Here is a 13,387-nt window from a genome sequence, read left to right on the forward strand (position 1 = left end):
AAGTTTGTCTGCATGTATGAAGTTAAAATGATTGTTTAAAGTAATTCTGGGTTTTGTGTACTTATGTTTCCTTAGCTGCTGGCCACCGAATGTGGGCCTTGCAGAGACTAAGGAAACTGCTCACAACAGAATTTGGCCAGTCTATTAACATCAACCGGATTCTTGGGGATAACGATGGGGAAACACGAGCTTTGGTAAGCAGGCAGCGATGCTCTTCTCTAACATTTTTCACGTTAAGATACATGCAAAGCATTAAAAATATTGGTTCTGCTGTAAAAGGCTTTTATTGTTAACCACAAAACAGGACACGTGCACATGAATAGCCTACTTTCACAAGTCTGTAAGACACTATAAGGGGATTCCATTTTCGGAAAAAAGCTAATACCAGTTTTGTATCTATGTGATTTTGGAATTGTCAAAAATGATATAAATACTTCTGTATTTGGAAACAATTCTTCACATAGCTAGCTGTAGTTTGGTAAGTTACTAATTTTTTTGCCATGGTTATCTAAATAACTTCTTGTAATTCATAGACTAATTTTCTTGTTCTGCGGTTTCTCTTAGAGTTTCACAGGGAGTGCTTTAGCTGCTTTAGTTAAAGGTCTTCCAGAAGCTTTGCAGCGACAATTTGACTATGAAGACCCTATTGTGAGAGGTGGCAAACAACTGCTCCACAGTCCTTTCTTTAAGGTAATGGGATACAAGCAGTAAAGAATTAATTGCACAAGTTCTTCTGGAATTTTTTGTGATACTAGCTCACCTAGTAGTGATAGAGAAAATTCTGGTAAAGGTTGCTCTTAATGAATTTTGAAAAATGGGTCTGAACTCACAGAGATGAAGTTGCATAAAAATAGAATGCTACTTCTAAAAGGAAAATCAAATACACAAATACAAGATCAGGAAAAACATTTGAAAGTGTAGTAGGCTACAGTTGAAGCTGTTTTTGACAATTGATTCCTGAGTTTTCCTAACAGGAGTATTGTATACTTTTATTTATCTGTTTAAATACCCTGAAGGTGTTGTTGAGCTCTGGTTGGAACAAATAAAAATGCCTTAAAAGGAAGGGTGTTCAGTTTTGGACCTCATACTTCAAAGTGCAAAGAAATGAGCCGAGGAGGTCTAGAGAAAAGCAACAAGAACAGTAAGGCTGAAAAAGCCTCCCCTGTAGTAAGAGTTAAAATAAGAGGATTTATCTATTTTAAATAAATTCTTTATGTAAAAGGTTTTACAGAGAAGTAATCTATTGTTCATCATCTTCACCAGTAAACTAAATTGATTTCATTAGAGGAAAAACAGTTTAGAAACGGAAGGTAAGAAGTTCAGCATATGGCATTTGATGTTGAAAAGATAATTAATCTAGGAGTGTTTTTCACAGGGGTAACGTGAAAATTGTTGGATTGGAGGAAGAAATTAAATAGCTAACTGTGTGAGATCGTCTGGGTACGCTTGATGCTGCCTAGTCAATGAGAGTAATGGAGATGGATAGCTCTTGATGTCCCCTGTACTTTACATTTCTTTGAGACTGTGTTCATGCCCTACTGGTCTATGAGCTGTTCTACTACATAAAATGCATATTACTCTTTATTATACATTTTTGATGCATTCATTATGTCTGTCTTGTTTGACTGCAGGTGCTTGTGGCTCTCGCTTGTGATCTAGAATTGGACACTCTTCCTTGCTGTGCAGAGACGCACAAATGGGCTTGGTTCAGAAGATACTGTATGGCATCCAGGGTTGCTGTGGCTCTTGATAAAAGAACTCCGTTACCTCGCCTTTTCCTCGATGAGGTATTGCAGGAATATTTAAAATAGCTCATGGAACACGTGAAAATGTTTCATTTAAAAGAATATGCTGAGATTTGAAGTGTTTTATGTCAACTATGGTAGGAGTAGCTGATAATTGGAATAACGTTGTTTAATCCAAAATATTTTGCAGGTGGCAAAGAAAATCCGAGAATTAATGGCAGATAATGAAAATATGGATGTTCTTCATGAGTGCCACGATGTCTTTAAGAGAGAACAGGATGAACAGCTTGTCCAGTGGATGAATAGGTTATTTCTTTCAACTGTTACTTGTTTTGTCTTGTGATGCTTCACTCTTACACAACAAACATCTTTTTTGTGACTTTCTAGAAGCTCTTTTATAACTTTTTTTTTTTTATTTCAAATTTTATGTAGACGACCTGATGATTGGACACTTTCAGCTGGAGGCAGTGGAACTATTTATGGTTGGGGTCATAATCATAGAGGACAACTTGGTGGGATTGAAGGGGCAAAAGTCAAAGTCCCAACTCCGTGTGAAGCTCTTGCTACTCTTAGACCAGTGCAATTAATTGGTGGTGAACAGACTCTGTTTGCAGTGACTGCTGATGGAAAAGTAAGCATACAATATATAATTGTTTGTTAAACTTCCTTTAAAAATTTCATCCTATTATTCAGAATGAGTTTAGCTAAATCAGTAGTAATATGTGTATCCCCATTTAATAAATGAAATATATTTTAAAATGAAACTAAACTGTAGCAGCTCTGCCTGTACAACACAGGAATTCAATGTACTATAGCATTAAATGCTTGAAACAAGACATGAGTATTTTAATTTTCAATTCAGAACTGTGATCAGATTTTGGAAAACAAAGAAGAACAGAAACAATAGACTCATAGAGTCCCATAAAACATTACAGACAGTAAAATGTGATGGTGATGATGCCTCCCTGACAGGGGAGAGCTGTAATTGGAACCTGAGATGGTTCAGGGCTAACTACATGCCTTTAAGTTAGATACTGCAGGATTTAATTTGTAGATGCTTAAATCCTCAGTGGAAAGGCATGTCATGCAAAGATTTAGGGTTGGGTATAAGAGAAAAAAATAAATTTGTGAATTTGAAAACATCTTAATTTTGATACAGATAGCAGCTTTGTGTAGAGGATGTGATGGGGATTTTTAGCTAGACTTTTTGTAACAGTTACGTTAATCTAGTGATATACTGTAGTGATTCTGTCCTAAGCAGTCAGTATCATCCTTGTTAATGATTCACAAAAGGATAAGGAATGGATTAATTGTGTTGAGACAAATAGCTTTTGGATAGACAAGAAGAGTAAAACACGGTACTGTGTTTAAAAACTATGTATGGGATGGAATTGGAAGAAGCAATTGTGTTTATATGTGCTTATTGCAAGGAAGAAAGAACACTACAGTAGTAGTGCTTGAAAGAAACCTGCGGGTGATACATGACTTTGTAATGCTATGACACAAAGTTATGGTTTCTCGGTACTTTAACAAAATCAACATTAGGATTTAGAATAAAATTCATCAGATCAGTGGCATCTCATATTGATTTGAATGTAGCCTTATTTTCATTCCTGGCATGAGAGGTACTAAATTTCATGTGTTCTACATTCAGGTACAGGTAATTGAATGTTCCTGGGGGAAGGAAAATTAAATGCCTAGCAGACTAGAGACTGTGGTTTATGGCATAGGATTTAGAAACTTTGAAAATGTAAAACCTTCTTTAAAAAGTTCTTATTTTAAGGGGGAATACGTGCAAACCATTTAATCTTTTTTGTTATGAAACTTGTATTTCTCGTAAAGCAAAGAAAATTCTGCTCTAGGTTTTCAAGAATAAATATGTAATCATAGTTCATTTAACACTGATCAATTTTTTTTGGCAACACAGATTGAAGCTGTTGACAATAAATTGCTATGCTTAGTATTTCCTTGATTAAGGTTAGATTGTGTTGCTGTAAAAAGAAGCGTGGAAAATTGTTTTTCAGAATGTGTTTACATGTACCTGACAGGGAATGTTGGAGCAGGCTAGTGTAAATTCCTCTTGTGAAACTGAATAGTTGCATGCTTCCTACAGCTGCTGAGTCTTCCTCGTTTGGGTTTGAACGATAATCTGAATTGCTGTGGGAAATACCTCCTTTGAATGTACAACAGTTGATTAACAAAATTGTCACAATTGCATATGTAGGTAGGATTTTCTCTTTCTTTCTGGACCAGCTTGTAGAATTGGAAAAGTAGATGATTTCTGGAAATGTAAAACCTTCTTGAGGTCTTAAAGGGAAGCTGAAGGCTTTAAAGCTAAGCACAAACTGGAAGTGGCTATGAAAAATTTAATTAAATATGTGTCAGTTCATCTCTGAAAGGAAAAGAAGTTAGTGTCTATGCAGTAGAGATGACATGAGTAAGAGGCCTTAGATGATAAATATGGTACCTGCAAAGGGGCAGAAGAGGTACACGTACTGGAGGAGTTTGTGTATGATTGCAGCCAGCTGTTTCTGCTTCAGATTTAATGAAGAATTTGTTGCCCAAAGCCTGACTACCTTTTCCATCCATGTTGATCTATTAAGAAAAGGAATGTAACCTCTGTTTCAACTTTTGTCTTTGTCCTTAGACTAGCGTGTGTCCTGTAGCACTCTCAGCACCAATGTGAAAGCTCAAGAAATCCCTCTTCTTCCATATGTTCAAGACCTTCAGTATAGAACATGTACTGATGTTGCTCACTTACATTAAATCGTAACAAACAAAGCCACTCTTACTTCAAAAGGAAAAACCTCTTGTTGTTGATATACACATTCTAGAAAATTCCAAAAGAGTTTACAAGGGTATAGAGGGATGCAAAAAGCTGTTTTTTTTTTTTCAGGCTTTTCTTTAATTATATTTTGGTATACATTCAATAAGAATTCTTCTCTACAGTTCTAGTGAATGTTCTTCAAGACACAAATGAAATTAAATTGTATTCTTCATTTTAAAGCTGTATGCCACTGGATACGGCGCAGGTGGTAGGCTTGGAATTGGAGGAACAGAGTCAGTTTCTACTCCAACTTTACTGGAATCCATTCAGCATGTGTTTATAAAGAAAGTCGCAGTGAACTCAGGAGGAAAGCACTGTTTGGCGTTGTCTTCTGAGGGAGAAGTTTATTCTTGGGGTGAAGCAGAAGATGGTAAACTTGGTCATGGAAACCGAAGGTAATGCTTTGAGGTGTTATTTTGTAAAACTGCTAATGGGTATCTGTTATAGTTGCAATGTATTTAGGTGTTACATGAGTGTATGTTGAAGGCAGTGTTAAGTAGTGATATGAGAAGGTATTCTTTTAGATTGGAGAACTACAAAGTATTTATCAGGTAAAGTTGCTTGGATTTCTGTGATTAGATACTGTATTCTAGCACATGATGCCAAAGCAGTAGATGCCAAAGACCAGTGGATTTCCTTTGGAATTTATCTTGTGGGCATGTGGAACTTCATGGCACTTCAGGAGGGAGCAAAACTGCCATTCTGCTTTTGATGTTCATCTGCATTGTTTCCTATGTTAAAGGAGAAATTCTGCTGTGTTTGAGACAACAATATTCTGAACCAAAAAGAAAAAGGAATGTTTTAAGTCCATGGAGAAAAGCAGTCCAATGCAATATACATTATCAAAATTTTGAGTGTTAAATTGGACTGATTTTCCAGTGTAAATGCTTCTGTAGTTTCACTTAACGTGTAATTCTTCAGTATAACATATGGTAAAATAATTCTATCTAATTAATATTTCTGAATGAATAATGAAAGACAAATTTTGAGGATATTAAACTGGAACAAAATTAAATTCTGAAATAGATTCCTTATATTCATTTTTTAAAGCTCTCTATACATTGGTGTATGTGAATGGTCTATCCTAAAAGTTGTCAAAACAATTATTTTTATTTCAGCCCTTGTGATCGTCCTCGTGTAATCGAATCTCTGAGAGGTATAGAAGTGGTTGACATTGCTGCTGGTGGAGCGCACAGTGCATGCATTACAGCTGCAGGAGATCTTTTTACGTGGGGAAAGGGAAGATATGGACGGCTTGGGCATGGAGATAGTGAGGACCAACTAAAACCTAAACTGGTAAGAAATGTTTGCAATTTTGTATGGCCTTAGTCCAGTTCTTAAATTCTGATTTGTAACTTTTCCAATTTCTGTGTATAAAGAATAAAAGGAAGAAGTGACGGCATACCTTTGTAGGAAACATACTGTTGCTTTAGAAAACAGGAATGGATTGAAAAAATGAAGTGAAAGAGCTTTCATTCATGTAGAGCTGTAAAGCTTTGCTAGAGATCACTAAACAGCTTCTAAGTAATTTGTTTAACCCTCCATGTCAAGCAAAACAACTTCTCTAGAGTGAGTAAAGGACATAGCAGTTTACAATTGGTACAGATGTACATGCTATTGTCACTTCCAGTTTGGGTGGAGATGGGGGAGTGATAAGTATCTTAAATGCACTTTAACTGCCTGCACTCCCATCACATAAGTACTTTGCAGTGAAAATATCCAGATGTTCTCATTCCCCTGCTCCCAGAAGGAAGGTCTACACACCTTTGTTATACATCTTCCCCTTCCCTTCACCCCCACCCCCTCCTCACCCCATTTCCTTGGTTATTATGAAGGTAGCTAGTCTGCAGATGAGTTTGAGGTACGTGAAGTTGTGGATGATGGATTGGGCTACCTCTAATCCCTTATTTCAAGTAGGGGTATGGACTGGGACAATGCAGTTCGTGTGGGTCAGTATCCCTTTTCTTTGTGATTCCCAATTCCATACCTCATCACTAGATGGCAGCATTTCAGAAGTTAAGACATTGATTAAATTCAGGTAATGCAAGTGCTAGGAAACTGTAAACTACTAAAAGGTTATCGGGAAATAAGTGATATATACAATACTGAACCATAGAATCTGAAATTACGTGAGCAGAATATAGGCTTTGATAACCTTACATGTTTTGTGTAAGTTAATTTCCTTGACTACTTCAGTGAAAAAAGTTAACTTGTCAACCAAGTAAAAAGAATAATCCAGTATTTTAAAATGTGTAGTCAGCTTTCATTTTATTGGTTTGAAAAGAGCAAAGGCCTTTGACTTGAATTTATTTGCCTGATCCTGTGGTGTTGCAGACCCCCAGTTCCTGTGAAGCACCTTTCTAAGTTGGGTTTGTCATCTTTTATGAAACTAAATGACCGATTCTTTTGTTGTAAACAAGAACTGGTGATTGCTTTACAGGTGGAAGCTCTCCAGGGCTATCGTGTGATTGACATAGCGTGTGGCAGTGGAGATGCACAGACATTATGCCTTACTGATGATGATACAGTCTGGTCCTGGGGTGATGGAGATTATGGAAAGCTTGGGAGAGGAGGCAGTGATGGCTGTAAAGTACCAATGAAGGTATTTGAGTATATTTTTTTCATTATTTTAGAAGCCATGAGGTTAATAGAGAACACAGAAAACAGATTCATTAACATATGCAAACTTCCACCTACCTTGGGACATCAGTCTCCTGTTGTCTAATAACAGGATTTGTTGGAAACAATGATTGGTATTCAAGTTTTGTGCTGACTAATAAGGTTGTACTTTGTTTTTCTTTTTGATGAAATTGTTGGCTTCAGGGGTATTTCTTATTTTAACTTTGGTTCCTCTCAGAAGGTTGGATTTTTCCCAAGTAATCTTCATATTTCATAGAATCACAGAATGTTTTGGGTTGGAAGGGACCTTAAAGACCACCCAGTTCCAATCCCCTGCCATGGGCAGGGACACCTCCCACCAGACCAGGTTGCCCAAAGCCCCATCCAGCCTGGCCTTGAACAGCTCCAGGGATGGGGCATCCACAGCTTCTCTGGGCAGCCTGTGCCAGTGCCTCACCACCCTCAGAGTAAAGATTTTCTTCCTTTTATCTAATATAAACCTACAGTTTTTTAGTTTAAAGCCATTCCCTCTTGTCCTGCCACTACACCCCCTGACAAAGAGTCCCTCCCCATCTTTCCTGTAGGCCCCCTTTAGTTACTGGGAGGTGGAGAAGAGCCTTCTCTTCTCCAGGCTGAACAACCCCAACTCCCTCAGCCTGTCTTCACAGGAGAAGTGTTCCAATTTCTTGATCATCCTTGTGGCCTTCCTCTGGACTTGCTTTAATTGGTCTGCGGTGTTCTTTTGCTGGGGGCCTCAGAACTGAACACAGTGCTCCAGGTGGGGTTTCACAAGAGCAGAGTAGAGGGGAATAATCACCTCCCTTAACCTGCAGGCCATGCTTCCTTTTGTTAATAAAGTTACGTAATAACTACCTCATGCCATACTTTCTCTGTATGTTATCAATTCAAGTCAATATCAATTCAAGTATCAGCACTTGAAACAGATGAGCACTGTTTGTGTTGGAGGCTAATACAGGAGTATGTAAGTATGTATACCTGTGTACAGTGGATTTTAGATTCTTAGTCCAGAATCATACCTTTTTATGTGGATGCAGGTGTCCACATTCTGTTTCCCAAAGGACAAAGTCTACCAGACTATCCCAAATAAATTTTTTATTGCATGATGCAGCACAATAAGAAAGTAGCTTGTTTGTCTCATAAATCATCAGTCTCATAGCACTGATGGTAAAATGCCATGAGGACCTGCACAGTGAGTAGGAATGGTGTACTGCAGGTTTAAGTGTTTTTTACTGTCAGCAGAATCACATCCAATGTCAGAGGAGCTAGGGATGATTAATGTTGAGAATTTGGAGACAGAGCCTTACTGTTTTTACTAAGGAGCAATTACTGCAGGTAAAATACTAGATAAGATCTTAAACAATTTTCCAAGTCTGAGCTTCTTTTCAATGTTTAAGTAGTAAATAGCGGAAAGATGAAAGGAGTAGAATTCTGCTAAATGATCTATATACGTATTTTAATTCATAAGCATACGCATAAACACTTTATCACTTACACATCCAATTTTACTTATGACATGCCTAAATACATGGCAGTTGATGAAACTATAGCTTCCTTAATTAATTTTGATTTATTTTTCTATTATTTTCCTAGATCGATTCCCTCACAGGCCTTGGAGTGGTTAAAGTAGAATGTGGATCACAATTTTCTGTGGCTCTTACCAAATCTGGAGCAGTGTATACCTGGTAAATATTTTACATTAGTTATCGTTCCAGTCTCTGAGGTCAGTGAACTTACTGTTTTTTTTGCAATTGAATGCTTCTAATCCTTGGCCTTCACCCTTTTGGAAGAAACAAACGTGCAAATGTGGTGTAAGGACCTGCACAGAGTAAGCAGGAACCATGTAGTGGGGTTTTAAGTATTTTTTTTACTCTGTCAGCAGAATCATATCCATGCCATATGAGCTGGGGTTGATTAATGTTGAATAATTGGAGACAGAGCTGTATTGTTTCCTCTAAATATCAAATATTTTTGGTGGTTGGACTATTTATAAATATATCTACAGGCCTAATATCAGACGTGGTTGGTCCTCCATTTTTTTCTGAGATTAATACACAGTTATGAAATGTTTTACCTTCTCTGTGCAGGGGCAAAGGAGATTATCATCGGCTAGGCCATGGGTCTGATGACCACGTTAGAAGACCACGACAAGTGCAGGGACTGCAAGGAAAGAAAGTCATTGCAATTGCTACGGGGTCTTTACACTGTGTTTGCTGCACTGAAGATGGTATAAAAATCACATACGTTACTTAGTACTGCATTTGGAGGGGGAAATGCGTTTTTTTTTCAGTCAGATGCTGTTAGGCTGGCCTCGTTAAAAATACTGGTCCTTCATGTGCATGGGCATATTTTGTTTGCAGATGTTGCATAAATCTTGAGTAGAAAGTATGTCATCGATTTACCATGATCACTTAAAAATGCCGGAAGGCTTTTAATTGATTAAGAGTTAATTTTCATAAATACTGACAGTCAAAAATACAGAGCTCTAAAAGTTATTACAAGTTCGTCAAGGAGTTGAATGAATGGATTTAGTATTTTTACAGGTTTTCTTTACCTGTTGAGGTGTTTTAACCTGGTAAATGATGCATTGTGCAAACAATACTGCTTCTTATAGAGAAGGTATACAAAAGAGGTTTATACAAAAAGTCTTTTCTAATTCTTTTTTTAATACCTTTTTTTTTTTTTTTGCTATGAAACTAATCAAGACCAGACTGTTTCTGGTGTATCCATTAGTATTCTTCTGGTCTGCCATGTCGTACTGTTCTACAGCAGAGCTTTGTTGTACACACTGTGAAGAATAGATGCATCTAATACTAGCTGCAGTAGGGACGTAACTGTGTCATTTGATTTTTACCAGCAACAGATAGTAGTTTTCAGGGTGACTACAGTTCTGGAAATTTTAATTACAGTTGAGGGCCTCACATGGTTAAATAGTTTCTGATTTTTTTTAAATAAAATTTTATAAACTTCTATCTTGGCTTCAGAAGTAATTACTTGTATTGGTTTAGGGGAGGTGTATACGTGGGGAGATAATGATGAAGGGCAGCTTGGAGATGGAACAACTAATGCCATCCAAAGACCGCGCTTGGTTGCAGCACTTCAGGGCAAAAAGATCAACAGGGTAGCCTGTGGCTCAGCACATACTTTAGCATGGTCAACCAGTAAACCTGCAAATGCTGGCAAGCTCCCTACACAGGTAATATTTTTGGCTTACTGTATTCAGATTCTAAATGTACTTAGCATTCTTACTGTTGATCTTTCAGCAGACATATTTCCTTTCTAAATCCCTGCATCAGTTTGGTGTGCTTTAATTTGCTTTTGAGCCAATGCTTCACTTTCATATTTCCAAAAAAAGTATTCTAAATTTCTGGGATGAAAAAGATTCAGTTGTTAATCCAATACTGAACAGTAAATTGGAGAGAATTTTAATTCTCTATTCTACCTGTGAGGATCTTCCAAGTGGGGTTCATCATTGCTTGCTTCACATTGAGAAGATTGGTTTTTGAACATTCATTTTTTCAACTATAATGATGGTGCAGTGCCTGGTGCAGTGGTAATAGGATGAAAAGTATGTCTATTAATGGATATAAATAATTGTAAAGTTTGGGATAATGTGAATAGGCTGTCATGTTTCTAATACTTGAAGGCACTTTCAGTCTAGATGATTACTATTAATGTGCTGTGAATATTTTTTAGGCACAACTGGACTCTGTGTTAAGTTTTGGTAGGGTGAATAAGCAATACCTGAATTTAATACAGATTCGTCTACAAATCTTAAGTTCGGTTTAATAAAACGAAGTATATAATAATTCTAAATTACTTTTGGATATTGTTGCCTTATCACAGGTTCCTATGGAGTACAATCATCTACAGGAAATACCCATCATTTCATTGAGAAACAGGCTTCTGCTGTTGCATCACATTTCTGAACTATTCTGTCCTTGCATTCCAATGTTTGATCTTGAAGGAAGATTGGATGAAACTGGCCAAGGACCCTCAGTTGGGTTTGATACACTACGGGGAATACTGATTTCACAGGGAAAGGTATTTATCAGGATAGGTTTTTAAGGGGGTGATTTGTAACTGTAAGAGAAATATACTGCTTGAACAGTTTCTGAAGAAAGAACTGTTTATCTCATTTGTTCTGTATGTTGTATGTAAAATATTTGCATTCTGATTGTGCAAATATCTGTCTTTGTGAATGTGTTCTCTTTATTATGTTCCCCTCTGTTTTTCACTATGGTTTTACTCTATGTGATCTTAAAAGTAACTTTATATTATAAGTCTGTTGTAGTGTAGGCAAATTCTTTTAGTGTAATCAGTAGGTGCTTATTCGCGGGGGGAGGAACACCACAAATTTCAAACGGTCATTGCCTGCTTTTGTATTTCAGTTGTTGCAAACAGGTGATGCACTACTTGATCCAAAGCTCTGTGCAGGTTTTATGATTTTAGACTAGGGTTAAAGGGAAGGCAGTATCTAGGAGTTCAATCTCAAGTGGGTAAAGAAACATGGAATTTCACAGTGGTAAGAAAGGTCAGTCATGAGAAAGTCTAGATAATTAAGGTTCTTGAAGGATGCAACATTAATTCAACACTTTAGATGTGGAAAAGATGACTGATGTTCAGTATGATCATTGGTTTTGGATCTGTATTTTTCTCACTGTCGTAGTAACTTGTCTTATCTAACAAAAAATTGTAACAGTATAAAAACAGACAAAATCCAAAATCTGCTGAGAACAAACTCAGTTTGAAACTAGAAGCAGTTAATTTTTCTTCTGCAGTACTGTTCTTTGTCAATAAATAAGACACAACCTGTAACTAGACTCCTTAGAATGTACTGTCTTAGTCTCTTTCTCTAGACCCCAATAAAATTATGTCGTAGGGAAATCTGACAGAACATATGCTTCACATACCAAGAGAAGACCACATTTTTTTTCATCAAAACCTGGAATGGGGAGGAAGGAGAGAGAAAGGCCAGCTATTCTGTTCATGACACATTTATATCAGTGCTATTAATAGGGAGTCTTTAGATAAATTAAATACAGGAATTGGTGTGTAGGAAGCATGTCATGTCATTTACATTAGAGTGTGTAGAAGTGTTGTACAAAGGCTTCAGATACAAGGTAAAAAGTGGTAAAAGGTATATTTTTTGTCCAAAGCATTTGCTGGGGACAGCAGAAGCTGTGATGTTGTACTTGTATCTAGGCTGAGAGATATTTTTATTTACTATTATCTCTATTATCTCTTTTATTTACTATTATCTCTATCTATTTTTATTTACTATTATCTCTATTTACTGAGAGAACCCTCAGATATTAAAAGTAACAAGCTTTTCATGTAAGTTTAATTTTTGTTTATTGCCTTCCTTAGCAGGATGGCCTCTTCTTTGGCTGTTTTGTTGTTTTTCTCTGACATTAACTATTTGCCATATACATATGTTAGTGTATTAATCAATATATACTCAGGAGCATGTTGGTTGCCTAGTAATAACTGAAGCTGGATGCAGTACGACTTCTCAAGCCGTGATTTTGAGTGATGCAGGAGAGACTTTCCTCTTTGCTTTTTGGTATCCCACGTGTTTCAGATTTGAATTCTATTAGCACAAATAACATGCTCTTTAACATCTCACAACTTCCTCTCCTGTTGCTCTTACTTGTTTGTTTTTGAGTATTTCAGAAGCATTTGATGCCTGTTTCCATGTCTTCTAAAGAGAGACTCAGAGGCTGTATGCCTTTTCTAGTGTTTTGTGATGTGCTTGGAAGAAAAGTGTTGAAGGCTAGTAGTACAGGATCAGTTTCTCTGTTCTGTTGAAGTTATTTTCTTTGCTCTGAATTCAAGTGTTTGTGTGTTTATCTCTGTAATATGTGCAGCATTCTTACTTGATAGCAGTTTTGCAACTTTATTTTTTGTGTTTTCCTTTTTTAGGAGGCAGCTTTCCGAAAAGTTGTGCAAGCAACTATGGTGAGAGATCGTCAGCATGGGCCAGTTGTAGAGCTCAACAGAATACAGGTATCTGAAGCTGAAGTTCTGATTTTAATACGTACGTTTAGCCACCAGCGCTCTACATTTGCCAGGTCCCTTTGTGTTTCAGCTCTTTGTCCAAGTATACTTAGAGGAGTTGAATTGGAGAATAAAACAATGAAGAAGCAAACGTAGCAAAGTCTGCGTGTTTTTTCCA

The 13,387-nt window shown here is 37.0% G+C and overlaps 1 protein-coding gene across 6 annotated transcripts in view; it reads left to right on the plus strand.

Annotated features, from left to right (window-relative positions):
* HERC2 (HECT and RLD domain containing E3 ubiquitin protein ligase 2) overlaps positions 1-13,387 on the plus strand; it is a 111,697-nt gene that overhangs the window by 85,344 nt on the left and 12,966 nt on the right. For all 6 annotated transcript variants that reach the window (XM_035315121.1, XM_035315145.1, XM_035315135.1 and 3 more), the window contains 13 exons: positions 76-194; positions 565-690; positions 1,632-1,787; positions 1,936-2,051; positions 2,178-2,376; positions 4,753-4,967; positions 5,691-5,868; positions 7,013-7,174; positions 8,803-8,894; positions 9,297-9,436; positions 10,218-10,405; positions 11,056-11,253; positions 13,135-13,218. In XM_035315121.1, coding sequence (XP_035171012.1) covers positions 76-194; positions 565-690; positions 1,632-1,787; positions 1,936-2,051; positions 2,178-2,376; positions 4,753-4,967; positions 5,691-5,868; positions 7,013-7,174; positions 8,803-8,894; positions 9,297-9,436; positions 10,218-10,405; positions 11,056-11,253; positions 13,135-13,218 — 1,973 coding nt within the window. The remainder of the gene's footprint in view (positions 1-75; positions 195-564; positions 691-1,631; positions 1,788-1,935; positions 2,052-2,177; positions 2,377-4,752; positions 4,968-5,690; positions 5,869-7,012; positions 7,175-8,802; positions 8,895-9,296; positions 9,437-10,217; positions 10,406-11,055; positions 11,254-13,134; positions 13,219-13,387) is intronic.

Source organism: Oxyura jamaicensis, chromosome 1 (assembly GCF_011077185.1).
Source record: "Oxyura jamaicensis isolate SHBP4307 breed ruddy duck chromosome 1, BPBGC_Ojam_1.0, whole genome shotgun sequence".
Lineage (NCBI taxonomy): Eukaryota > Metazoa > Chordata > Aves > Anseriformes > Anatidae > Oxyura > Oxyura jamaicensis.